The sequence below is a fragment of the Phocoena sinus genome, chromosome 15 (assembly GCF_008692025.1).
Source record: "Phocoena sinus isolate mPhoSin1 chromosome 15, mPhoSin1.pri, whole genome shotgun sequence".
NCBI lineage: Eukaryota > Metazoa > Chordata > Mammalia > Artiodactyla > Phocoenidae > Phocoena > Phocoena sinus.
In genome coordinates, this window is record NC_045777.1 from 23,550,465 (window position 1) to 23,576,924 (window position 26,460).

The 26,460-nt window shown below is 41.9% G+C and overlaps 1 protein-coding gene across 3 annotated transcripts in view; it reads right to left on the reverse strand.

Annotated features, from left to right (window-relative positions):
* PHF20 (PHD finger protein 20) overlaps positions 1–26,460 on the reverse strand; it is a 135,659-nt gene that overhangs the window by 94,989 nt on the left and 14,210 nt on the right. For all 3 annotated transcript variants that reach the window (XM_032604835.1, XM_032604833.1, XM_032604834.1), the window contains 3 exons: positions 20,339–20,454; positions 1,635–1,806; positions 669–753 (listed from right to left, as the gene is read on the reverse strand). In XM_032604835.1, coding sequence (XP_032460726.1) covers positions 669–753; positions 1,635–1,806; positions 20,339–20,421 — 340 coding nt within the window. In that variant the 5' untranslated portion in view covers positions 20,422–20,454. The remainder of the gene's footprint in view (positions 1–668; positions 754–1,634; positions 1,807–20,338; positions 20,455–26,460) is intronic.

Below are 26,460 nucleotides of genomic sequence, written 5' to 3' on the forward strand. Positions count from 1 at the left end.
CACATACCACAAACATCTTGGTAGAAAATGTTAAAAAAAGGAAAAAAGGTATCACTTGAACCCCCAGTGTGTTCTCTGTGTGTCAGGATGCTGACCACACATATCACATTCATAACCCTCCTCTTCTCTTGCCTTTGTATTAGCAAAATGAGCCTCTTTGGGACATGTTCCCAGTCCTGACTCCTCACATGTTCTAAACTCTGGCAAAGGCATTCCAGCTCAGTGCTCTAAATCCCAGTACCCCAATTTCAACTAGTAACTCTGATACTACAGACCAACTCTCAATCACCTTGCATCCACAAAGCACATTTTTAAGAAAAGTTTGCTGTTTGCTTCATTTCTAGGCTGTTCACAAATAACTAAAAGGAATCTTAGGGACTTATTTCATCTATTATATTAGGAACTCCTAGACAGCAAGAACCTACGCACTTCCCAGCAGGGTGACAGATGAACCATGACTGTTTTAGAAGGCAAAGAACCAAACTCCCCCTCTTTAACCTACCTTTCTCTCCATTTATAATTTCTTCCTAACTCCTGACAGAGTAATTAACTTAAAGAGAGAGGATTCCTAGGCAATAAATACATACTGAAAATATACTCTCAAACTCCAATATTACAAACTCACCCCTAAGTCAAGAGTAAAAACAATTACAACTCAAATGCCTTACCATCCTTGTTAACAGCAGTGACTTTGGCTGGGTAAAAACGACAATCAGACCAGCAAGCAAGGACCTGCTCATTTATTTGAAATTCCTAAAAAATATTAAAAAACAAAAAAGATCCTGTTACCAATCCAATTTCATAGGACATACATAGTAACAGAATTCATAAAAGAAGCTGAAATTGACAAGGGCAGGAAGGGGAGATGGCTACTGGGATGGAGGAAGATGTTTCTGCTGTTCAGCATTGGGAGCCAAAACAAAAGGGCTAGACACAAACTTTTGCCATTTTAAGAGTTCTGGACAGCCATAGCACAGCACCAATGATAATCCTATCCTGTCCCTGAAAGTGAGTCTAAGAGCCCAGGGCCACCAGGGAACACACCAACTACACAAGCTGGAAGGAGAGAGTCTACTTCATCTTACGGGAAGCAGCATTCATGCCACCTAATGCCATCTACACTTTTAAAGGGTCTTTTGACAAAGGAGGCACTCATTCACCATTAATATTTCATACTGTTTTCCCAGCACACAGTTTGCATTGCTACATTTTGAAGAATGAATATTCTTCAAGGTCTTATAAAAGACCTTAATATGAGGCTAGCACAATGCTCCACATGGAATGATTGCTGAGTAAATGATCAGACAGCAGATGAGCTTACTAAATGATCTAAAGGGACACAGTGGTGTAAAGGAGAGACAGAAAGTCCCCACTCATCATCAATGCAGTCTCAACCAAGTTAGTTTATGAGCTGTCAAATCAATCACGTCATACAAACAGATGACAGCTAAGATTCTTCAACGACCCCCCCCGCCCCCACCCGGGGCCATGGAGATCTCAGAGTTGCACTACAAGCCTAAATAAGGATGGTCCCCAGCTGCTACAGACTTTCACACTAATCATCAAAGGTTGGAACATAAAGTACCTAATGGCTGACCCCACTCATCACTGAATTACCCAGATTTGTTACTCACAGATGATCCTTCCTCTTCATGTAAGCCCTCTTTCCTCAGCTGTATTTTCTCTAAAGGGCGTAAATAAGGACTGTCCCAGCAGAACCATTCATCATAACGATGGTTCCAACGCTTGAAATGGATGAGTACTTTTCCTTCTTCGTAATCAATATCTTCTATGTGAGCTGGATACCTGAGTCAGGAAAAAAAAAGAAAATTAAATGTCTTTAATACCCACCCAAAATAATCAAAATGATACCCTTCCAAACCTCTTCCCAAAGGAGTAGGTCTCAAAGTACTAAATAAAGCCTATCATTTAGAGGTTCTGTGTCATTGTGTCAAATTGAAAATTATGAAGGCTAACAGACCTGGGGTTCAAATCCCATCCAGGATATTCCTTAGTCTGTGATTAAATTAACCTTTCAGAGCCTGAGTTCCTTCATGTAAAGTGGAAGAAGGATACCCAACACACTGTGTTGTAGTGCAAGTTAAACAAGATGACATATACACAAGACCCAAGCACAAAGGAGGCAGGAAGCAAACATTTAACAACTAGATTATATCTTACATGTGTTAAAAAATTCAAATGACCATGCAGCCCAGATTGTGTTAGTCTCAATTTTCAGAATTTTAAGAATTTTGTTATCTATATATTGGAATATCATGAAGTTGTTAAAAAGAAGATGGCTCTATGTCATGATATGGAAAGCTCTCCCATGATAAACTATTAAATGAAAAGAGCAAGGTGCAGAACACTGTGTATGGTAAGTAAGCTACTGCTTATTTTTTTAACAAGATGAAAAAGAATATATATATTCATACATGCTTAAATATGCATTAAACATCTAGAAGAATACACAAGAAACTAACACTGGTTACTTGTGGAAGTATGGTCAGTTCACTAGATGGGCTCTTTCAATCTCCAATCCACTCTTCTAGATTGAGAGTTGGGAAAACCAACAACTACATTTGCTTGACTCCCTTACAATTGGCAATCAAGGTCATGGAGACCTGTGGATGTGGAAGCAACTGTAGCGGCCAGACGCAGTGCTCCAATGCAGGACCTCTCAAACTTTCATGCAATGCAAATCATCAGAGGATCTTGTTAAAATGCAGATTCTGATTCAGTCGATGGAGCTAAGGTCTAAGAGCTTTAAACAAGCTCCCAGGTGCTACTGACATGCTGGTCTACAGTGGCAAGGGTCTAATGTCTAGTCACTGGCTTCTTGAGTGTCAAGCAGCAATGGTGGGGGTGGCAGTAGCAGTAGTGAATTCCTGACCTCCAGATCACAGCTCCAGTGGTGGGTCCTTCAAATTTATACTCTAAGGGAAGCCCCCTTGGGTCCCACTCCTCCAACTCTTCCAACAAATTTGTAAGTAGCCAATTTCTTGTGTTAAATCCTTTTGTGGTTCAAGTACCCAGAATGGTTTCTGTTTCCAGCATTAAACTTGACTGATACAAGAGGGAAACTGGGTATAGCGGCAGGGAGGGGCAAAAGTGGGATGGAGACCTTTTGCAGTATACCTTTTAATACTTTTTCATTTTTCAACCATATAAATGTATTGCTCATTCCAAAAATAAATAAATGGTTAAAAATAAAGAAAAATAAATATGCAATTGTTCTCTTAAATACACTTGTATTAATCAGAATGCTATTCTAGATTGAGAAAGTTTACACTCTACCTATTTGTTATTGTCTCCCTACAACTTGGACATGCACCATTTCCTTCTTCTTACATCTAACACTTAGTACCCTACTGTCCTAAGAAATACGTGCTACCTAAATGAAAAGGCCTGCTTTCTTGTGTCATCTGTACACTGTGTCCTCTTCAACCCTAGACTAGTATCTGCTAAGGCAGTACGCTTGGAGTTAACTAACCACAGAAGGTTGCAGATACTGGGCATTCAATAAACATTCAGCAAATGAATTCTATTCTCCCTATTCTTCCCAAAGGTCGAGTGTCTTGTCAGTTCTTCAAACCCAAAGCTCTCAGACTTCAGCTACCCATTCCAATTTCAGCCACTCTCCAAGTTCAGGCCCCAATCACTTCATGTGGGTATTTCTCACACAGGACTGACAGGGTATGCTTTTCAAAATTCCTAATGGTATTATGCATACATTAATTGCTCAAAAAATATTAACAAAAGGAATAAACAGCCCTGAAACTAGTCCCCCTACTCCAATCCAACTTACACACAGCTGCCATAAATATAAGCTATCTTGACTAAATATAAGCTATCTTGACAACAGACTAGCTAATTGTACGATCTCGTGAACTGAGTAGTACAATTGTAGGACATAAAAGAGGCTTCCCTAAGTCTATTCCTCCCTATAAAATGAGGAGAAGGATAAGGATATCTCAACTGCATTCCTCTTGCCCTCTCATTCAGTCAGCCTACCAGAGACTAGGAAGTCTCCCTAACTCACTCCTATTCAAAGCCCTTTCTTTAGTGGTTTACTATCTCTAGCTATAGTTTTCAAACAGGTCTTTGGAAAAACGTGCAGAATTAATTTTTCACAGAACTAAATTTATTTAGTTTATAGAACTTTCCTTTATACTAAGATCACATTCTTTCTAATTTTTTGGTGCTTAAATATACTTTTGAAATTAAAACAATGGTAATTGTTTTTAATCCTTACTAACATTATGCAGCCATTAAAAAGAATAAGGCAGCTCTCTATGTACTGATTTTTAAAGATCTCTAAGAAAAGTGTGTGTGGGGGGAACAACTCAAGATGCGAAACAGTATTGAATGCACTACCATTCATTTGGGGGAGGGGAGAGAGCCAATACATTCGTACCTGTTTTTAAATGCGTGGGCTATCTCTGGAAGGATGATCAAGCAACCCGGTTTGCCTCTTGGGAGGGGAACTGGATAGTTAAGGAACTGGAGAGGAAGTATGAGACTTATTTTATTCAATATATATCCTTTTGTTTGTTTTGAATGTTGTACCATGAGCATGTATTAAATATAAAAAATATAGATATTTATTTTAAATATCCTTATTTGGCAAAATAAAAAGTTGGCACCTCAGTACAACCCCAAATTCTTCTGAATTTGCACTTGGTCAGTGCCTTCTAAAAGTCTGGTAAGTCTGGACCCACAGAAATAACTGCAAAATCCTAGGCCAGTAACTCCACTGAGCACACTCAGAGTATGAAGGACCTCTGGGCCCTTAGCTAGCCAAAAGCTACTTCCTTGTTCAAAAACTTCAAAGGGCACAGGCATCCCACTGTCTGCAGACTACACAAATCTCTCCAGGAGGATCAAGAATAACCAAGGGGTCAGTAAGTTTTCCCAAGAAGAAAGTTGTTCTCCCTACTTCTCTAAAGTGTGACAAGGATACAAGTCACTCATTGTGGATGGGGAAACCCAACTGCCATTTCACAGAAAAAGACAAGCAGTTGATCTTAGAGATCAACCCAGTAAGGCTTGGTGGCTCACAACTGCACAGCTGCCTTGGGGACAGCTCAGATTCATCAGCCAACAGAACGTTAGTAAGTGACTTTGATCTGGCCAGTCAATTCCAGGTCTTAGAATAAATTATAAAATGTATGTGGTTCTGGCCCCTGCCCTTGAGAAGAACCAGACACCAACTAAGTTTTTGTTTGTTTGTTTGTTTTTCCAACTAAGTTTTAAAACTACTCTGTGGAAAAAAAAAAAACTACTCTGTGGATAGACATTCTCCCAAAGAGGAAATGCAGATGGGCAACAGGCACATGAAAAGATGCTCAGCATGGCTAATCATCAAGTAAATGCAAATCAAAATAACAATGAGCTATCACCTCACACCTGTCAGAATGGCTATCATCAAAAAGAACACAAATAGGGCTTCCCTGGTGGCGCAGTGGTTGGGAGTCCGCCTGCCGATGCAGGGGACACGGGTTCGTGCCCCGGTCTGGGAAGATCCCACATGCCGCGGAGCGGCTGGGCCCGTGAGCCATGGCCGCTGAGCCTGCGCGTCCGGAGCCTGTCCTCCGCAACGGGAGAGGCCACAACAGTGAGAGACCCGCGTAACGCATAAAAAAAAAAAAAAAAAAAAAAAAGAACACAAATAACAAATGTTGGCGAGGATGTAGAGAAAAGAGAACCCTTGTACACTACTGATGGGAATGTAAATCGGTGCAGCCACTGTGGAAAACAGTATGGAGGTTTCTCAAAATACTAAAAATGGAACTACCACATGACCCAGCGATTCCACTACTGCGTATATATCCAAAAAAAAAAAAAAAAAAACACTAATTCAAAAAGATACATGTACCCCAATGTTCACAGCAGCATTATTTACAATTGCCAAGGTATGGAAGCAATCTAAGTGTTCATCAACAGAGGAATGGAGGGAGTTCCCTGGTGGTCCAGTGGTCCAGTGGTTAAGACTCAGCACTTTCAATGCCGTGCCTCAAGTTCAATCCCTGGTGTGGGAACTAAGATCCACCAAGCCACACAGCGCAGTCAAAAAAAAGAATAAATAAATAAAATATTTATTTTTTAAAAAACAGATGAGGGACTTCCCTGGTGGTACAGTGGGCAAGACTCCACGCTCCCAATGCAGGGGGCCCAGGTTCGATCCCTGGTCCAGGAACTAGACCCCATATGCATGCTGCAACTACGAGTTCACATGCCACAACTAAGGAGTCTGCCTGCTGCAACTAAGACCTGGTGCAACCTAAATATATAAATAAATATTTTTTTTAAAATTAAAAAAAAACAGATGCATGGATAAAGAATATATGGTATATATATATACAACGGACTACTACTCACCATAAAAAAGGAACGAGGGACTTCCCTGGTGGCGCAGTGGTTAAGAATCCACCTGCCAATGCAGGGGACATGAGTTCAAGCCCTGGTCTGGGAAGATCCCACATGCTGTGGAGCAGCTAAGCTTGTGCACCACAACTACTGAGCATGCACTCTAGAGCCCACGTGCCACTAATACTGAGCCTGTGTGCCACAACTACTGAAGCCTGGATGCCTAGAGCCCATGCTATGCAACAAGAGAAGACACCACAACGAGAAGCCCGTGCACCGCAACGAAGAGTAGTCCCTGCTCACTGCAACTAGAGAAAGCCTGCGTGCAGCAATGAAGACCCAACGCAGCCAAAAATAAATAAATAAATTTATTAAAGAAAAGAAAAAAGGAATGAAATTTTGCCATCTGCAGCAACGTGGATGGACTTGGTGATGCTAAGTGAAATAAGTCAGACAGAGACAAAAATATTGCATGATATCACTTACATGTGGAATCTAAAAAATACAACAAAGTAGCGAATATAATAAAAAAGAAGCAGACTCACAAATACAGAGAACAAACTAGTGGTATGGGTAGGGGGAGGGGAAATACAGGGATGGGAGAGTGGGAGGCACAAACTACTGGGTATAAGATAGGCTCAAGGATGTACTGTACAACACAGTGAATATAGCCAATATTCTGTAATAACTATAAATGGAAAGTAACCTTTAAAAACTGTATAAAAATTTTTTATTAAAAAAAAACTACTAGAACCAACAAGGACCTACTGCATAGCACAGGGAACTCTACTCAATATTCTGTGATAACCTGTATGAGAAAAGAATCCAAAAAAGAATGAATATATGATATGAAAAACTGAATCACTTTGCTGTACACCTGAAACCAACACAACACTGTAAATCAACTATACTCCAATAAAATTAAGAAAAAAAACAAAACTACATTAAAAAAAACCTACATGGTGGAACCACGTGAAACAGCTTATAATCAACTGCTTTTAACTGACAAAAATAGTAATTTTGAGCTTCCCTGGTGGCACAGTGGTTGAGAGTCCGCCTGCCGATGCAGGGGACACGGGTTCGTGCCCCGGTCCAGGAAGATCCCACGTGCCGCGCAGCAGCTGGGCCCACGAGCCATGGCCGCTGAGCCTGCGCATCCGGAGCCTGTGCTCCGCAACGGGAGAGGCCACAACAGCGAGAGGCCTGCGTACCGCAAAAAAAAAAAAAAGAGATGTGAATGGAATCTGTATAGATGTATAGACAGAAAAGGGGAGACAAAATTTCCAGCTTCAACATGTAACTAACAGCTACAGATGAGACTCTAGTTTCCAAACTAACATTGCAGCTGGGAGTCACATTCCTAATGGAAATATTAGCCAGAAAGGAGCAGACATTAAAAACCAAACTGAAATAAAACTTAGCTCTGGGGAGGAGAGAGGGATGGGGAATAGCCAAGAGACTTTTGCTTGTGGTTTTAATTTTTACAAGGATTTAGTCACAAAATACCTGTGTAAGCAAAAATAAATACTTTTAAATTAAAAGTTTTGAAAAATATTTAATGGGCTGATATCAACCAGTAGCTTCATGGTTCTTGGATTTATATGCTGCTTGGCACATCCACAAAACAATATTATGCAGCTGTAAAAAAAAATGAGAACAAACTATGAATTGACAAAGATTTCCAAATTTTAAAAAGTCAAGCTATAAAATCCTGCATATCTTATACTTTCTGTGTTACAAAAGAGGAAAATAAGAATATACAGTATATTTGCTTTTGCTTAAATATTAAATAAAGAAACAGTGGGGCTTCCCTGGTGGCACAGTGTTGAGAGTCCGCCTGCCGATGCAGGGGACATGGGTTCGTGCCCCGGTCCAGAAGATCCCACATGCCGCGGAGCGGCTGGGCCCGTGAGCCATGGCCGCTGAGCCTGCGCGTCCGGAGCCTGTGCTTCGCAACAGGAGAGGCCACAACACTGAGAGGCCCGCGTACCGCAAAAAAAAAAAAAAAAAAAACAGAAACAAGAAACAATGGTAGGAGGACTTCCCTGGTGACACAGTGGTTAAGAATCCACCTGCCAATGCAGGGAACATGGATTCAAGCCCTGGTCCAGGAAGATCTCACATGCTGTGGAGCAACTAAGCCCGTGTGCCCCAACTACTAAGCCTGTGCTCTAGAGCCCGTGCTCCACAACAAGAGAAGCCACCACGGGCTTCCCTGGTGGCACAGTGGTTGAGAATCTGCCTGCCAATGCAGGGGACATGGGTTCGAGCCCTGGTCTGGGAGGATCCCACATGCCACGGAGCAACTAGCCCCGTGAGCCACAATTACTGAGCCTGTGCGTCTGGAGCCTGTGCGCCGCAGCAAGAGAGGCCGCGATAGTGAGAGGCCCGCGCACCGCAATGAGGAGTGGCCCCCACTTGCCACAACTATAGAAAGCCTTCACACAGAAACGAAGACCCAACACAGCCATAAATAAGTTAATTAATTAATTAAATTAAAAAAAAAAAAGAGAAGCCACCGCAATGGGAAGCCTGTGCACCACAACGAAGAGTAGCCCCCGCTCGCTGTAACTAGAGAAAGCCCGGGCACACCAACGAAGACCCAATGCAATCAAAAATAAATAAATAAAATAAATTTAATTTAAAAAAAAAAAGAAAACTAAAAAACTTGCAGAAAAAAAAATTAAAATAAATAAATAAAATTCAACCTGGGGGAGTTCCCTGGTGGTCTAGTGGTTAGGATTTGGTGCTTTCACTGCCATGTCCTGGGTTCAATCCCTGGTTGGGAAACTAAGATCCCATAAGACATGCGGCACAGCCAAAAAAATAAATAAATAAAATAAAATTCAACTTGGAAAGGTTGGATAACCTAAACTTCATAGTAAATTAGGTTACTATGGTGACCTTATCTTAAGCAAGTGGTATAACTGGTCACTAAACCAAGAAGCCACAGAAGGGCAGTGTAGCCAATCAAATGTAAAGACACAAGGAGAATGACAAAAATTACACAAAGAGAAATTCATCAATTCCCCTGACATTTTCTGAGTACCCACTCTAGGCCAGGAAGTGTACCAGAGTTTGGAAATACACAGCAAAATCTATAAAGTCATGTGATCACAACAGCTGACAGAGGCAGGAAGACAATGTTACAAGGCACACAGGGCCTTTCATTTCCTCAGACATATACTACCTTCCCATACCGGGTCTGTTCACTTCACCTGAATCACTTTCCCCTGCCCACTCTTCCCAGGAAACAGCCTTACCCTCCTGCAGCCTCAGAATCCCTGACTATCTCAAGTAGCCCCCTTCTCCTCCCAATCTGTGTCAGTTTCCTGCTTGCTTCCTTCATAAATAACATTCGACCCAATCTGTAATTATTTCATTTGTTCCTCTGTTTACTTGTTTATGTTTACATGGCCTGCTTCCCCAGGATATTATAGACACCCCTAAAGACATCTATCTCTTACTGCAGTATCCTCAGGAGGAATAAATGTATAACTATACACACAAATAATTGTAATAAAGCATCACAGGTGCAACTACAGACGACTACTTAAGGTAGAATAGGGTACCAAGGAGCAAAAGGCTAGTTCTAAGGGAGAGGGGGAGAGGAAGGAGGCTGAGGAAGGAGGGCCAAGTCAACTAGTGAAAAGGAGACACTTGACTCAATCCTGAAAGATGAATAGGCATTTTCCAGGTGATGAAGGAGGCAATGAGACTGAAGAGTGTTTCTGGGAGAGGGTGTAATGTAAGTAAATCAGGATAGGTACAGAGGAAGAGAAGCACAAAGGAAGTACAGGAAGTACAGGAAACTGAAGGTGAGAAGAGAAACAGCAACTCTGTGTAGAGAACTATGCAGGAACCTTATGGATTCCACGGACCACTGGGTGTTAGTGAACACAGAGCTGGTGGTCCACAAGGTCTCCTTAAGGAATGTTTTATTGTGCTTTTTCATAATCTAAACCATCTTTATTAGAGCTTCCCAGCTGAGATGCCACAAGTGGATTACAGGTGAGCAACAACATGAAAAAGGTTGAGATGCACCAATCAAGATGACCACCATATAATCAAGTACTACTAAAGAATTTCAGTGTGCGTTTGCTATTAACCTGGCATTATATGATCACTCTCAAAAGGTAGCTGTAGTGGTTTTAAAAGACATCTGCAAATTTGACACTCCTTCCCTCCAAAAGTGGAGACTAATTATCCTCCCCTTGAATGTGGCCTCATTCCTAACAAATAGAATGTGGCAGAAGTGATGGTGGAGGACTTCAAGTCTGGGTCATAAAAAGTGCTGCAATTCTACACTTCTGGGCAAACACCCAAAATAATCGAAAGCAGAGACTCAAACAGTTATCTGTATATCAATGTTCATAGCAGCATTATCCATAACAGCCAAAAAGTGGAAGCAATCCAAGTGTCCATCGACAGATGAATGGATAAACAAAATGTGATATGTTCACACAATGGAATATTATTCAGCCTTTAAAAAGTATAAAATTCTTATATATACCCTACAACGTAGATGAACCTTGAAAACATTATACTAATGAAATAATCACAAAAGGACAAATACTGCATGATTTAGAGTAGTCAAATTCATAGAAACAAAAAGTAGGATGGTGGTTGCTAGGGGCTGGTGGGGGAAGAGAATGAGGAGTTACTGTTTAATATGTACAGAGTTTCCATTTGGGAAGATGAAAAAGTTCTGACAACATAGGGAATATAGCCAATATTTTATAATAACTACAAATGGACCATAACCTTTAAAAATTGTGAATCACTATATTGTATACCTTTAACTTATGTAATACTGTACATCAACTACACTTTAAATACATACATACATACCTAGTTCTGGAGATGGGTGATGGTGATGGTTATACAACAATATGAATGCACTTAATGTCACTGAACTATACACTTAAAATGGTTAAAATGGTAAACCTTATGTTATGTATATTTTAACACACATACACACACACAAAGCACTGCTGCTTCTTGGGTTCCCCATTCTGGGGGAAGCCAGGTGTGGTGTCACGAGAACATTTTAGATGCCCTATGGAGAGGTCCACGTGCAACCAGAAGTCTCCCACCAGCAACTAGCACCAGCTTAAGACAAACATAAGACTTCGACCTAGAACCCTCCATTAGGCTGCTCCTTAATTCCTGATCCACACACTGAAAGGATAATATTTGGTGTTGTTTTAGGCCACTAGATTTTGAGAAAATTTGTTACACAGCAATAAATAACTAACATAGTAGCATTTTGCCCCAATGCTACTAAAAGTGGGATCCACAGATAGTACATAGGTTGGAGGCACCAGTCCCTATGTTTTTTTGAGTTTGAGACACACTACTCTAAACTACCAGATAAGCCAGTCTCCCCTAGGGCTCCACCAAGGAAAGGAGAGGGCTGTGGGACAGTGAAACCCACACCAAATAAAAGGGAATAACTCCACCTGCATGTCCAGAAAGGCAAAGAATAGTCCAGGTCTGACACAGAAATACAACATTGGCTTGTCCACAATATGTGACCTCAAGTCCCAAGAAGGCTTGCTGCTCAGAGTCTTGGCTGCTTCTGTGCAAAATTAAGCTGCCCAACACCGCACACTCTGCACATGCTTAAATTAGAACAGCTAGACAGTGCTGGCAGAAATCTGTTTGGTCCCCCCACATACACACCAAAAATATAAACTGAAGAAATGTTACAGGGGGAAAAAGAGGAACAGAAACGATAACAATTTCCCTCTGATTTCCTACTCCAACCGGTCAGCATTCACTCACATGGCTACTAATAACCAATGTGTGTAGTTTACTCTAGGGGTTATAAACTGCCTTTACATAAGGTATCTCACAGGATCTTTACCACCATCCCCTGAGGGCTTAAGGAACTGTTATTATCACTGCACCCATTTTACATTTCTGGAAATGGAGGCTCAAAGAGAGTGACTAGGAAGAGGCATAACCAAGATCAGTATCCAAATCTTCTCACTAAACCCAGTGAAGAGCCTTCTGCTCTCAATCTGACTTCACATGCAAACATGCTTGTAGTAACATGGGTCCACAGAGGTATCTTTTGTGTTAGCTACCTAATGGTCTATCCGGTGGTAGCCCATAATTTGCCTAAACTTTCCCCCAAGGGTTGGGCATTCAGGCTGCTTCCAGATTCTTCCCTATATAAAGAGCCTTTCTGCAAACATACAGCAATCATTTACTTCAAGAATCTGAGTGTACCTCTCTATTCCTGGCTCAGGGCACACACCAGAAGCAAACGACTTCTATGCACAAAAGTAACATTCTAAGCCATCTCCAGCCTTTGTGGAGAGGGGATGGAGATGGAAATTGTATTTAGTGTAAAACAAAGGGCTGACTATTAAGCTGCAGAAAAACTGTGCTGTTTTGGATGCCTTAACTCTTTTCCTACCCCTTCACCACTTTCTATGAATCAACATCGGGCACTTCTAACTCAGGAAATGTCACGAATTCATCTCTCCTCTCTAAGCTGATCATTTCTCACAATTGAATAGTCAGTACATCCAGGTTAACTCCTATACCCCTCTACCAGTACTGGCAAAGGACCAGATACAGAGACACTCAATAAATGTTTGGTGACTGAATAAACACCACCACTTTTCTGTTCCTACAAGGGATCTGACCATGTCTCTCTCCTGCTTAAAATCTTCCTTTTTAGCCCAGTCTCCCACCACTCCTGATCTGTCCCCTCTCCAGACTCTGAGAACACAACATATTCTTTGAACTCTTTTTGCTCACGCTGTCCCTTCTGCCTGCTCTCACGCTTCAGTCTCATCCTGGAAATCTTATCCTTTAATCTCACTTCCTTGCATATACCCTCAACTCCCTGGCCCCTCTTGCCCTCCATCATATCTGCCTGGACAAACCCCAACTGTAGGCAAATCAGAATCTCCACATTCTCCACTCCTGCACCCAGGCAGCTGATTATGCTGGAGAATACACACACGGTGATGGGTCACACTTTATTTTCCTTTTTCTTTTTTTTTTTTTCTTGGCAGCCCCGTGCGGCATGTGGGATCTTAGTTCCCCAACCAGGGATGGAACCCAAGCCCCCTGCATTGGAAGCACAGAGTCTTAACTGCTGGACCACCAGAGAGAGAAGTCCCTGATGGGTCTCACTTTAAATGCATGGCCACAAATAGTGGTTCCCCTGGGGGTGATGGGAGCTGTGTGACTGGGTATGGGAAAAACGGTCTTCTGAGGTGCCCAGAATGTCTATTTCTTAATCTGGGCGATTACACAGCTATATCCATGTATAAAAGTTCATCAAGCTACACACATAAAATATGTGTACTCTAAAATAAATTATAGCTCTACAAAAGTTCTTTAAAAATAAACATTTTGGGGACTTCCCTGGTGACCCAGTGGGTAAGACTCCAGGCTCCCAATGCGGGGGGCCTGGGTTCGATCCCTGGTCAGGGAACTAGATTCCACATGCATGCCGAAACTAAGATGTCACATGACACAACTAAGACCTGGCACAGCCTAAAGAAGGAAATATTTTAAAAAATAAACATTTTTAAGGAGTAGTATCTTTTCTCTCTTCTTAATTCAATGTCTTACAACTGTAAACTGCCATAAAAATCATTATCAAAAAAGTTTTTTAAAATTCCAGGGCCTACCACTGGCTGCTGAGTGGAAAAGAGCCTGATGAGGAGGAGTCCAGAAGGACGCAGGAGACCAGTTAGGCAGCCACTGCCAGGGTTCACAAGATCCACAATGGGAGCCTGGACCACAGTAGGAGGGTGAAGGTGGCAGCCAGTGTCGGAGTCAGGATAGATTCTGCAGGTGGATCTGACAGGATGAGCTGATGTCCTAGGTGATGGAACGGAAGAGAGGAGCCAAGGAGGCTCCAAGGGGCCTCTAAAGGTTTTGCCTGTTGGGTTCTGTATAACTTGTCTGTTTTTATCTTTTACTCAAAATCATCATCATCCAGAACCTAGAAGCAGTGACCCCTCAGTAGCAAGGGACGTACCTAGAGCCCAGATCTCAGCATCTAATACCATTTTCCAATAAAAGAAACCAAGGCTCTTTGGAGAAACAGCTGATTCTCAGACTAGGGAAGGAAATATACACAAGATGAGCCTGGGATATTTTGTAGTGCCAGAAATAAGGAAGTGTTAAACACAAAATTATGATGGGAGTACATCAAAAGGACAAAAGAGCCAAATGAAAGCGCTCCCAATATAAAAACAGGAGCAACAAAATAAATAAAGTAGTACTGGATTATACCCAAAGTCTAAAATAAATGTCTGAGTCCATACTGATATAAATAAAATCATCAAAAACAAGGAAAATCTAAAAACTAATACAGGACTTCCCTGGTGGTGCAGTGGTTAAGAATTCGCCTACCAATGCAGGGGACACGGGTTTGAGCCCTGGTCTGGGAAGATCCCACATGCCGCGGAGCAACTAAGCCCGTGTGCCACAACTACTGAGCCTGCGCTCTAGAGCCTGCAAGCCACAGCTACTGAGCCCGCATGCCCCAACTACTGAAGCCCACGTGCCTAGAGCCCGTGCTCCGCAACAAGAGAAGCCACTGCAATGAGAAGCCCACGCACTGCAACAAAGAGTAGCCCCCACTCGCTGCAACTAGAGAAGAGCCCGCGTGCAGCAACAAAGACCCAATGCAGCCAGAAAGGAAGGAAGGAAGGAAGGAAGGGAGGGAGGGAAGGGAGGGAAGGGAGGGAAGGGAGGGAGGGGGACGAGAGAGAGAGAGAGAGAGAGAGAGAGAGAGAGAGAGAGAGAGAGAGAGAGAGAGAGAAAGAAGAGAAAAGAAGAGAAGAGAAGAGAGAAGGAAAGGAAGGAAGGAAGGAAGAAAGGAAGAAGAAAGAAAGAAAAAGAAAAATACTGGGTGTACATACAGATGGGAACTCTCTGTATTTTCTTTGGAATTTTTCTGTAAATCTAAAACTATTCTAAGGTAAAAAGCTTACTGAAGCTTATCAGAAAAACTTCATGACCACCAACTTCCAGTGGACCTTAGTAGCACTTGAGGGCACCAGCAATCCTACCACATTTCTCACATCCTATCCCTCTTCACTCTCCTAAATGGTATTGCATACCTTATCTTCTTTCCTCAAACCCAAGACCAAGATCTCAGCTGAAGATTTTACTTATTTCACTTAAAAATTAAAAACAATCAAAAAGAATTCCCACTGCTGGTGGGAATGTAAAATAGTACAGCTGCTGTGGAAAACAGTTTGCAGTTCCTCATAAGCTTAAACAGGCTAATTACCATATGACCCATCAATTTCACTCTTAGGTAGATATCCAAGGTAGATATCCAAGAGATATGAAAACAGAGGTGCACATTCAAACTCATACACAAATGCTCATAACAGCATTATTCACAATAGCCAAAAAGCGAAAATGATACAAATATTTATCAACTGATGAATGGATAAACAAAATGTGGTATATCCATATATGGAATATTATTCATCCATGAGAAAGAATGTTGATATATGCTATAACACAAATGAATGTTGAAAATACCATGTTAAGTGAAAGAAGCCAGTCACAAAGGAACATGTATTATTTGATTTGGTTTCTATGAAACGCCCACAACAGGCAAATCTACAGAGACAGAAAGTATATTAGTGGTTGCCTAGGGCTGGAGAGAACCAAGGGAAGTGACTGCTAGTAGATATGAGGTTTCTTTTTGGGGTGATGAAAATGTTCTGGAATCAGAGAGTGGTTATGGTTGTACAACTTTGTGAATATACTAAAAACCACTGATTTGTATGCTTTAAAGGAGTGAATGGTATGTAAATTATATCTCAATTTTAAAAATAAAAACTAAAAAAGAGGGAAACAAAAGAATCCCTAAGGGCTGGCAAAGATACAGAGCAACTGGGACTCTCATACTTTGCTGGTGGAAATGCAAAATGGAACAGCCACACTGGAAAACAGTTCAGCAGTTTCTCATCAAGTCAAACACACACTTAACATATGACCCAGCAATCGCACCTTGATATTTATCCAAGAGAAATGAAAACTTACGTTCTCACAAAACCTGTATTCATGTTCATTCATATTCACCAAAAACTGGAAACAATTCATTTCTTCAAACAGGTAAATAGATAAACTATACATCCATACGATTTAATTCTACTCAGCAATAAAAGGAACTACTGATTCACACAAAAATATGGATGAACCTCAAATGCACTGTAAGTGAAAGAAGCCAAACTTAAAAGGCTACATATTGCATGACTCCATTTATATGACATTCTGGAAAAGGCAAAACTATATGGACAGAGGACGGATCAGTAGGTGACAAGGGCTGGAGGCCGCAGGAGAGGCTGACTACAAATGAACACAAGTCAATTTTGTGGGGTGATAAAAATGCTACATTTTGATTATGGTGGTGCATGCATGAATGACTGTACGAGTCTGGCAAACTTCATGGAATTGTACGCTGAAAAGAGTGAATTTTACTGTTTGTAAATCATACCTCAATTTAAAAATACAAAAAAACACATGCTCCCATCACCAACTCTACAAGTAAACCTTCATCTCTACCTATATACCCAGTTTCCCTCTTCCCCTTATAATAAATGAACTATCTGCTCCTATCAATGGCCAATTCCTCCCACTTTGCATCACACCACAGTTCCTTCTCTCCTGTTTTCCTTGAATGCATGCCAATCAGGGATTTTGTCCCCACTGCTCCATTAAAACAATTCTTGTCAAGGTCATCCACAACCTTGATGTAACCAAGTCAACAGTCACTCAATCCTCATTTTATGTGACCTACCAGCATCACAAGATTGAAGTGATTACTCCCTGCTTCTATTTTTTTTTTTTTTTTTTGTGGTACGCGGGCCTCTCACTGTTGTGGCCTCTCCCGTCACGGAGCACAGGCTCCGGACGCACAGGCTCAGCGGCCACGGCTCACAGGCCCAGCTGCTCCGTGGCATGTGGGATCTTCCCGGACCAGGGCATGAACCCGTGTCCCCTGCATCGGCAGGCGGACTCTCAACCACTGCACCACCAGGGAAGCCCTACTCCCTGCTTCTTGAAACACCTTTTCCACTTGTATTCTAGAGCAGGGGTTATGTCCCCCCCCACCCCTCCCCCGCCCTGTTACCCTCCGCAGCCTGTTAGGAACCGGGCTGCACAGCAGGAGGTGAGTGGCAGACTGGCGAGTGAAGCTTTATCTGCCGCTCCCCATTGCTCCCATTACCACCTGAACCATCGCTCCCTCCCCCACCCGGGTCTGTGGAAAAATTGTCTGCCACGAAACCGGTCCCTGGTGCCAAAAAGGTTGGGGACCGCTGCTCTAGACACCTCCATGGATTTCCTCCTGCCTCAACGGTCACTCCTTCCCAGTTTCTTTTGCTGGTTCCTCTTCATCTGCTAACATCTAGACACTGGAAGGCACCAGGGCTCAATCCTCCTTTTTATCTATATTGACTCCCTAAATCAGCACTGTCCAATGAAACCTTCTCAGTGGAAATTTTCTATGTCTCCATTCTCCAATACAGTAGCCACTAGCCACTGAGCGCTGGAAATGTGCCTAGAGTGACTAAGGAACTGAATTAATTTTATGTAAATAGCTACTTGTGGCTAGTGGCTACTTTTTTGGACAGTGCAGCCCTAGAAAGCTCATCCAGTCTCATGGCCTTAAATCCCATATACTTACAAAAGAAACATCTGGTAAAGAACTGTTATCCAAAGTATACGAAGAACTCTTAAAACTCAACAATAAGAATAGAACCAACAAAAAAAGCAACAACCAACCAATTAAAAGATGGACAAAAGACCTTAACAGACACCTCACCAAAGAAATATACAGATGGCAAATAAGTATATGAAAATATATTCGACATATTTCAATAGAGAATCGCAAATTCAAATAACAATATACCTATTTTAATGGCCAAAACCCAAAACACTGACAACACCAAATACTGTCAAGGATGTGGAACAACATGTACTCTCATTCCTAGGTGGTAGAAATGCCAAATGGTACAGCCACTTTGAAAGACAATTTGGTAGTTTCTTGTAGAATTAAACATACTTGTACCATATGATCCAGTAATCACACTCTTTAGTATTTACCCAAATGAGTTGAAAAGTTATGTCCACATAGAAACTTGCACACAGGACCTCCCTGGTGGTTCAGTGGTTAAGAATCCACCTGCCAATGCAGGGGACACAGGTTTGAGCCCTGGTCCAGGAAGATCCCACATGCTGTGGAGCAACTAAGCCCATGCTCCACAACTAATGAGCCTGCACTCTAGAGCCCATGGCCACAACTACTGAGCCCACACGCCTAGAGCCCATGCTCCACAACAAGAGAAGCCACTGCAATGAGAAGCCCACACACCGCAATGAAGAGTAGCCTCTCCGCAACTAGAGAAAGCCCACAGGCAGGGGATGTCACTTTGGGTATTTAAAAAAAATTCCTACAAGTGGTCTCATTGTTTGTTTCTCTCCTGTATTTCATGTTTTTGTGATTTACCCATATTGATATGACATCCTCGTTGCCTCTAAGGAATGCAGGAGGGGAATTTGAGTTGGGAAGAGTATAAAAGGTACTTCCATTATACCAGAAACGTTTTATGTCCTTTATTTTTTTAAATATAAGTAAAATAGAAGTGTTAATATTCAGTAATTCCAAGTGATAAGTACACAGATTATTTTATAGTTAGCTGTACTTTTAAACTTTTTCTATATTTTATTTTTTTCCCCCAAATTTAAAAACAATTCTTTCTTTTGATTAAGCTGCCTTAAAAAAATACTGAGGGGCTTCCCTGGTGGTGCAGGGGTTGAGAGTCCGCCTGCCGATGCAGGGGACACGGGTTCGTGCCCCGGTCTGGGAAGATCCCACATGCCACGGAGCGGCTGGGCCCGTGAGCCATGGCCGCTGAGCCTGCGCGTCCCGGAGCCTGTGCTCCCTAATGGGAGAGGCCACAGCAGTGAGAGGCCCGCATACTGCAAAAAAAATAAAAATAAAAAATACTGAGGGACCAAAAAAGGGAAATAATTACAGAAATACAAACAGCCTAAAAACAAATAGGTGTTCAAAGTGTCTCTAATTTTTATATCAAATCTCTCAGCCCCAAAAGGCAGCAGAGACACTTTCTACCCCAGGCATTTCCCCTGCTTCCCTTCCCATCTTCTCTTTCTACACCCCAGGAGCTGGTCAGCCTATTTTGAGATAACCCTCAAGCGCACTATACTCTTCCTTATGAAAATTCACAGAAAGGTTTGAGTTCTGAAACTCCCACTTTCACCTTAAGCATTAACAAATGACTAAATCCTAGGATATCCTCAACAACAACCATCATTTTACAGTTTATAAGGCCTTTTCCAACATATCCTATTATTTGATTCTCAGAAAAAAGTCTGTGAGGTCAATATTACTAGTACCCACATTTATAGAGGAAGCTGATGCTCAAAGTGGTTAATTACCAGCCAGAGGTCACAAGTCAATGACAAATTCGGGACTACAACCTCTCAGCCTCTGAATCTAATCATCCCTAAAATGTGATGACTGAGTTTCAACTGTACAACAACACGTCCAGAAAATAGGACTTGTTCACAACACACAAGCTGCTCCAACCTAACCCCTTTTCTTCATTCTTCCATCCCTGATCTTTCAGACAGGCAGCCAAGAACAAGAGAGCTGCCACTATTAATCTTCCCTTCCCTGCAGCCACTCCTGCTTCTTCTTCCCATAACTCCTTCAGATGAACAGGCAGAGAAGGGAAACAAATATAACAGGATGGTCCCCTTGACACAGGGATCCCAGCAGCAAAGACAAAGGACATTCCACAGCTCTAGACTTAAGTCTCCTTCCACCTTCCAAGAGTCAAGGAGCAGGAAAACACTACAGAAAAGCCCAGGCTACCCCTCTTTATCAGTGCTGGCAAAAGTCCTTTACTGAAGGGATTTAATTAACAGAAAAATGTAAAAGTACCAGTTTTTTAATCGGTCCCGGGCTTCCAACTGGGCTCCCACTTCAAAGCTGATTCCTCGTCTGTTAGGTGGATGCTTTGTCATTTTCAGTCATCAACGGGGGCTGCCTTTATTCTCCTGAAAAAGCCAATTAAAATTTATGAAACTTAGGCAAAGTCTGCCCAGAGTGGAGTAACACTCACTACACAGAAAAGACAAACAGGCATTATTCAAAACACAAAGCTCCAGGAAACCCTGTCAGCGCCCTCCTTTACTCCTGCCCTCATCCTAACACAGGTTGTGTCCTCCACTGTTCCTCCTTCTCTATTATGCAGCATCCTGTAGTCTCTGGAACTGTAAGCAGACCCTCCCTCAACACTGTTTACCAAGAATTCACCTATAAGGGGCACCTCTCAGAACACCAAAAAAACAATCACTCTCAGAACTAAATTTAATCATTTGCTGAAGTATGCAACAAATACCTGCTGAGAGATTATTTAGGAAAACAGTCATCAAGACCAAAAGAGACACAGTTCCTGGCCTCATAAAGCCTCCAGTCTACTGGGGGAAAACAAAAATGTAGCCAGTAAACAGACAAATGACTTAACTGCAAGCTGTAACTGCTATGAATTTTAAGTGCTACAAAGGAAGCGAACAAAATCTGAATGCTGATTTCTGGCCCTACTTTTGGAAGGCTGGACAAGAAAGATCTATTTATTCATTCTTTGATCTATTTATATATTTTTTGATTTATTTATATTTCTACCCATTCTTGAGTACATTCTGACAATTTATTGATATATTTTCCCAATTCTTTATCGAGCCTTTTGGTACTGGAATTGGTGGTCATTTTCTATATGAGCAAAATTTATCTTTAGGGGCTACTGGTGGTTCTGATGGAGATGTAGCCATTCTGAGCTCTTGGGGCACTTGAGCAGGTGACCTCCATAGAGCGAGGCTAGCCCTGAGTAAATTCTCTTCCACTGAACTTTGGAACCCAACAGCCTGCACTGCCAGGGCAGTATCTGCCTCATACCAGGAGGGCAATCTTTGCAATGGATGAATGAGGAATAATCACAAAAGTGGGACCTCACGGGAATTCCCTGGCCATCCAGTTGTTAGGACTCGGAGCTTTCTTTCACTGCCCTGGGCCCGGGTTCAAACGAAGATCCTGCAGGCCGTGCAGTGTGACCAAAAAAATTAAAAATGGAAAAAAAAAAAAAAACACAAAACTGGGTCCTCACATCTAATGTGTAATACCATCAGATTTTCTTGCAATATATTACACGAAAAACCAGGATGTAAAATTACACCCCTTTGAGCTCAAATAAAACTTCATGTGCATTAAAAAAAAAAAAACAGGAAGAAAAAAAAGGTTGTAAGTGATCTTTTCCTCTTAAACAGTTTCCTAAACTTATTGTTTTCCATAATGGAAATTTTCCATAAGAAAAAATATATGTAATGTAAAGGATGAGCTATCCATTACATTAAACAACTCATTCCGAAGGGCTGATATTGGAGAACGCACAAAGCAAATCAGACCAAGAAAGGAATGGTTGACAGTTGTAACTAAGGAATCTGAAACCTAATAAACTGAAAAGCTACGTCAAATAAGGGTATTTGGATTATATGGACCCTAGCAAAGGGAGAGTCAGAGATTTGACTCGCTATACTTCACACTCTCCAGGAAAATGAGATATGAATCTGACGTAAGTAAATCCAATCAGTAGAAGAGTCTTCACTTTGACTTAGGAGCAACACCACCTCAAATTATCTTTTTATTTTTGACTTCATGTATACCAAGTAATAGTCTCACCTCTCAGATTATATGAAAAGGTGAAGCCAGACAAGAATAAAGACAGAGTGGCACTCAAAACTCACCAGAGCAGGGCCTCCCTGGTGGCGCAGTGGTTAGGAACCCGCCTGCCAATGCAGGGGATGTGGGTTCGAGCCCTGGTCCGGGAAGATCCCACATGCTGAGGAGTAACTAAGCCCATGCACCACAACTACTGAGCGCCCGTGCCACAACTACTGAAGCCCACGCAGCTAGAGCCAGTGCTCCACAACAAGAGAAGCCACCACAATGAGAAGCCCGTGCACTGCAAAGAAGAGTAGCCCCTGCTCGCCATAACTACAGAAAAGTCTGCGTGAAGCAACGAAGACCCAGTGCAGCCAAAAATAAATAAATAAATTCTTTTTTAAATTCAAAAAAAAAACCTCACCAGAGCAGCTGGTATTTATCAGACTTCATGCAGGGAGACAGCTCCCTTTTATAGATGTCATGTAATATAGTGGAATGTAACAGGATTAAGTGCTTAGCCTTTAATCCTCAGCCCCACCCTTTATTAGCTGAATGAATTTGGGTAAATTACTTAAGCCCTCTGAATTTGTTTCCCCTCCCTAAAATGGGGATGGTGATAATAGTACCTATCTCCAGGCAGTGGGTATGAAAACTAAATGAGATAATCCATTTAAGGAACACTGGTACGAAGTAAGGACTATATAGTTTGTAGCTACTAATACTTCTATTATCACAAATGAAGAAATTAGGTTTAAAGTAATTGGGCTAAGGTTCAGGTGCTAAGTGACCAGCCCCAGAACAAAAGCCGAGGTCTGCTTGATTTCTGAATTAATTCTTTTACCACACAACTTCCCTAGGATGCCTTCCATTAAAGTACAGGAGTGTGGGAACAAGGCAGTGAATGAAAATGAGCAAATTATTCTTAATGGCTCAAGAAAACCAATTCCTCCTGAGGCTGAATTGTCGAAGGTCTTCCTTATCATGAACTGAAACCTGTTTCACTGTAACTCTGACCCACTTATTTGTTTTATTTATTTATTTGTTTTATTTATTTATTTATTTATGGCTGCGTTGTGCAGGGAGTGGGGGCTACTCTTCGTTGCAGTGCGTGGGCTTCTCATTGCGGTGGCTTCTTCTTCTTGTTGCAGAGCATGTTAGGCACACAGGCTTCAGTAGTTTCGGGACACAGGCTCAGTAGTTGTGGCATGCTGGCTCCAGAGCGCAGGCTCAGTCGCTGTGGTGCACAGGCTTAGTTGCTCCGCGGCATGTGGGATCTTCCCGGACCAGGGATCGAACCCGCGTCCCCTGCATTGACAGGCGGATTCTTAACCACTGTGCCACTAGGGAAGTCCCTGAGCCACTTACTTGAAGCTTCACTCTCTGTTACCACACAGTACAAGACTAAGGACTAATGTGGCTTTTATGACCCATGCCCAAATCTTCCCTCCACTCCTCTGGGGACAGCAGAGTTTGTTTTTAAATTTCACATTTATTCATTCAACAAACCATTAGTGAGCACAGTCAGTAAGGCACTGTGCTGGAAATCAGGAATCAGAAATCCAACTCAGTTGCAGCTCCAGTCCACCCAGGAAGACAAACACAAATATGAGAAGAGATGAAGGAGCTCTAACAAAGGGCAAGGTGAGGGACAATCACCACAAAGTCTCAATTTAATTTCGCAAATCTACTGAAGAATAAAAAAGAGTTCAAGACAGAAGCAGGAATTAAAAAGATTACATAAGAAGTACATTTTTACTCCTAAATTTAGGGGGTTTTTTAAATTTTTTTAAATTTATGTTATTTATTTATTTTTGGCTGCATTGGGTCTTCGTTGCTTCACATTTAGTTTTAAACACAAATTTTTCTCAAGAGGCAAGAGGGCTAAGACTCTGTAGCTTTTAACTTACCCATTCTTCAGGGCCTTAGTTTTTTTCTACCAAAAAGCTCTAGCTTCCAGAATAGGAAAAGGAAATATGTTTAGTAAGGACATCCAGAAAAACTATGAGAAAAAATCTGATGCAATCTGTATTCACAAATGATTCCACTTAAAGACCTTGGCAGGACTTCAAACTACTCCTTTACATTCAAATTTCCCTACAGGGAATTCCCTGGTGGTCCAGTGGTTAGGACTCCACGCTTCCACTGCATGGGGCATGGGTTCGATCCCTGTAGGGAACTAAGATCCCGCAAGCTACGGAGCATGGCAAAAAAAAGATTTTTTTTTTAAACAAGTTTTCCTACAATGTGAGCTCACTGCTACACAGGAGACAGAGAGCCCAGTTTATTTCCTTAAATACAGTATTTGCAGTCAATGCCCCTGTATCAATGACAATGAAAACTTTAAATGTACACTGTGTAACACAGTTTAAAGGGCACTTTCACAAACAACAAACTGGGAGAAAATAACTGCAACACATACGACCAAAGGGCTAACTTCCTTTATTAACAAAGAGTGCATACAAACGAAGAACGAAAAAAGTTAAACAACTCACTTATGGGCAAAGCATATGGGCTTCCCTGGTGGCGCTGTGGTTAAGAATCTGCCTGCCAGTGCAGGGGACATGGATTCGATCCCTGGTCCAGGAATATCCCACATGCCATGGAGGAACTGAGCCTGTGCACCACAACTACTGAGCCTGTGCTCTAGAGCCCACAAGCCACAACTACTGAGCCCGCGTGCTACAACTACTGAAGCCTGTGCACCTAGAGCCTGTGCTCCACAACAAGAGAAGCCATCACAATGAGAAGCCAGCGCACCACTACAAAGGGTAGCCCCCGCTTGCCGCAACTAGAGAAAGCCCGTGTGCAGCAACGAAGACCCAATGCAGCCAAAAATAAATAAATAAATTTATTTATTTTTAAATGGGCAAAGTGTAAGAACTGGCAGGTTCCCAGGGAAGGGGGAGGTTTGGGGGGGGCGGGGAAAATATAAAGGTCTAATAAGCATGTGATATTATATTATCCACATGACCTCACCCTAAATTAAAGGAAATGCAAATCAAAATAACAATTTTTCAATTCTCAGACTAAAAATTTCAAGGTAAAATACCCAGTGTCTTCAGGGATGAGGAAAAAATGACGCTTATACACTGTTGGTAGAAGCATAAATTGGAAAATCTTTTCTAGAGGCAACTTGGTGCTATCTACAAAAATGCAAATACCTGCAACCCAGCAGTCCCCATTGCCAGTAACTTATCTGACAGATACATCCCCCAAAGTCTGCCAAATTACCTGTAAGGATGAACAATATAGTTTCATAATTTCTGCAGCTAAAATGTCCATTAAAAAAGAGGGCTAGTTAAATGAATTATGGCCATCTATATAATGGAATGTTGTACATCTATTAAAAGGAAAAATGGCTGGGCTTCTCTGGTGGTGCAGTGGTTAAGAATCTGCCTGCCAATGCAGGGGTCACAGGTTCGAGCCCTGGTCCGGGAAGATCCCACATGCCACAGAGCAACTAGGTCCATGTGCCACAACTACTGAGCCTGCGCTCTAGAGCCTGTGAGCCACAACTACTGAAACCCGTGTGCCTAGAGCCCATGCTCTGAAACAAGAGGAGCCACCATAGTAAGATGCCTGCGCACCGCAATGAAAGACTAGCCCCTGCTCGCCGCAACTAGAGAGAGCCTGCGCACAGCAACAAAGACCCAACACAGACAAAAATTAATTAATTAATTAATTTTTTTTTTTTTAATGGCAATCTGTAGATGCTGATATGGAGCCATCTACAAGATACACTGTCAAATAAAATAGGCATGGTGTAGAGGCCTGTGTCTGGTATTATCTCTTTAATGCAAACAGATCTATTATAGTATATGCATAAAATTATTTTTTGGAAGGAAGAAAACAACTGTTTTAAGTAGTTCCCTTAATGAAAGGAATAGAGCATGAAAATTTAACTTCTCATTCTTTACCCTTCTGTGTTGTTAGAATTTTTTAACCTTAAGAATGTACTTCTGGGGCTTCCCTGGTGGCTCAGCGGTTAAGAATCTGCCTGCCAATGCGAGGGACACGGGTTCGAGACCTGGTCCAGGAATATCCCACATGCCACAGAGAAACTAAGCCCGTGCGCCACAACTACTGAGCCTGCGCTCTACAGTCCACACGCCACAACTACTGAAGCCCACACACCTAGAGCCTGTGCTCCACAACAAAAAGAAGCCACCACAATAAGACTGCTCACCACAACTAGAGAAAGCCCACGCGCAGCAACGAAGACCCAACGCAGCCATAAATAAATAAATAAAATACATTAAAAAATAAGAATGTACTTCTTTGTTTTTACTTTAATTGTCAGCAGGGATTATCTAGTTGGTAAGATTTTAATTTTGAATTACTTC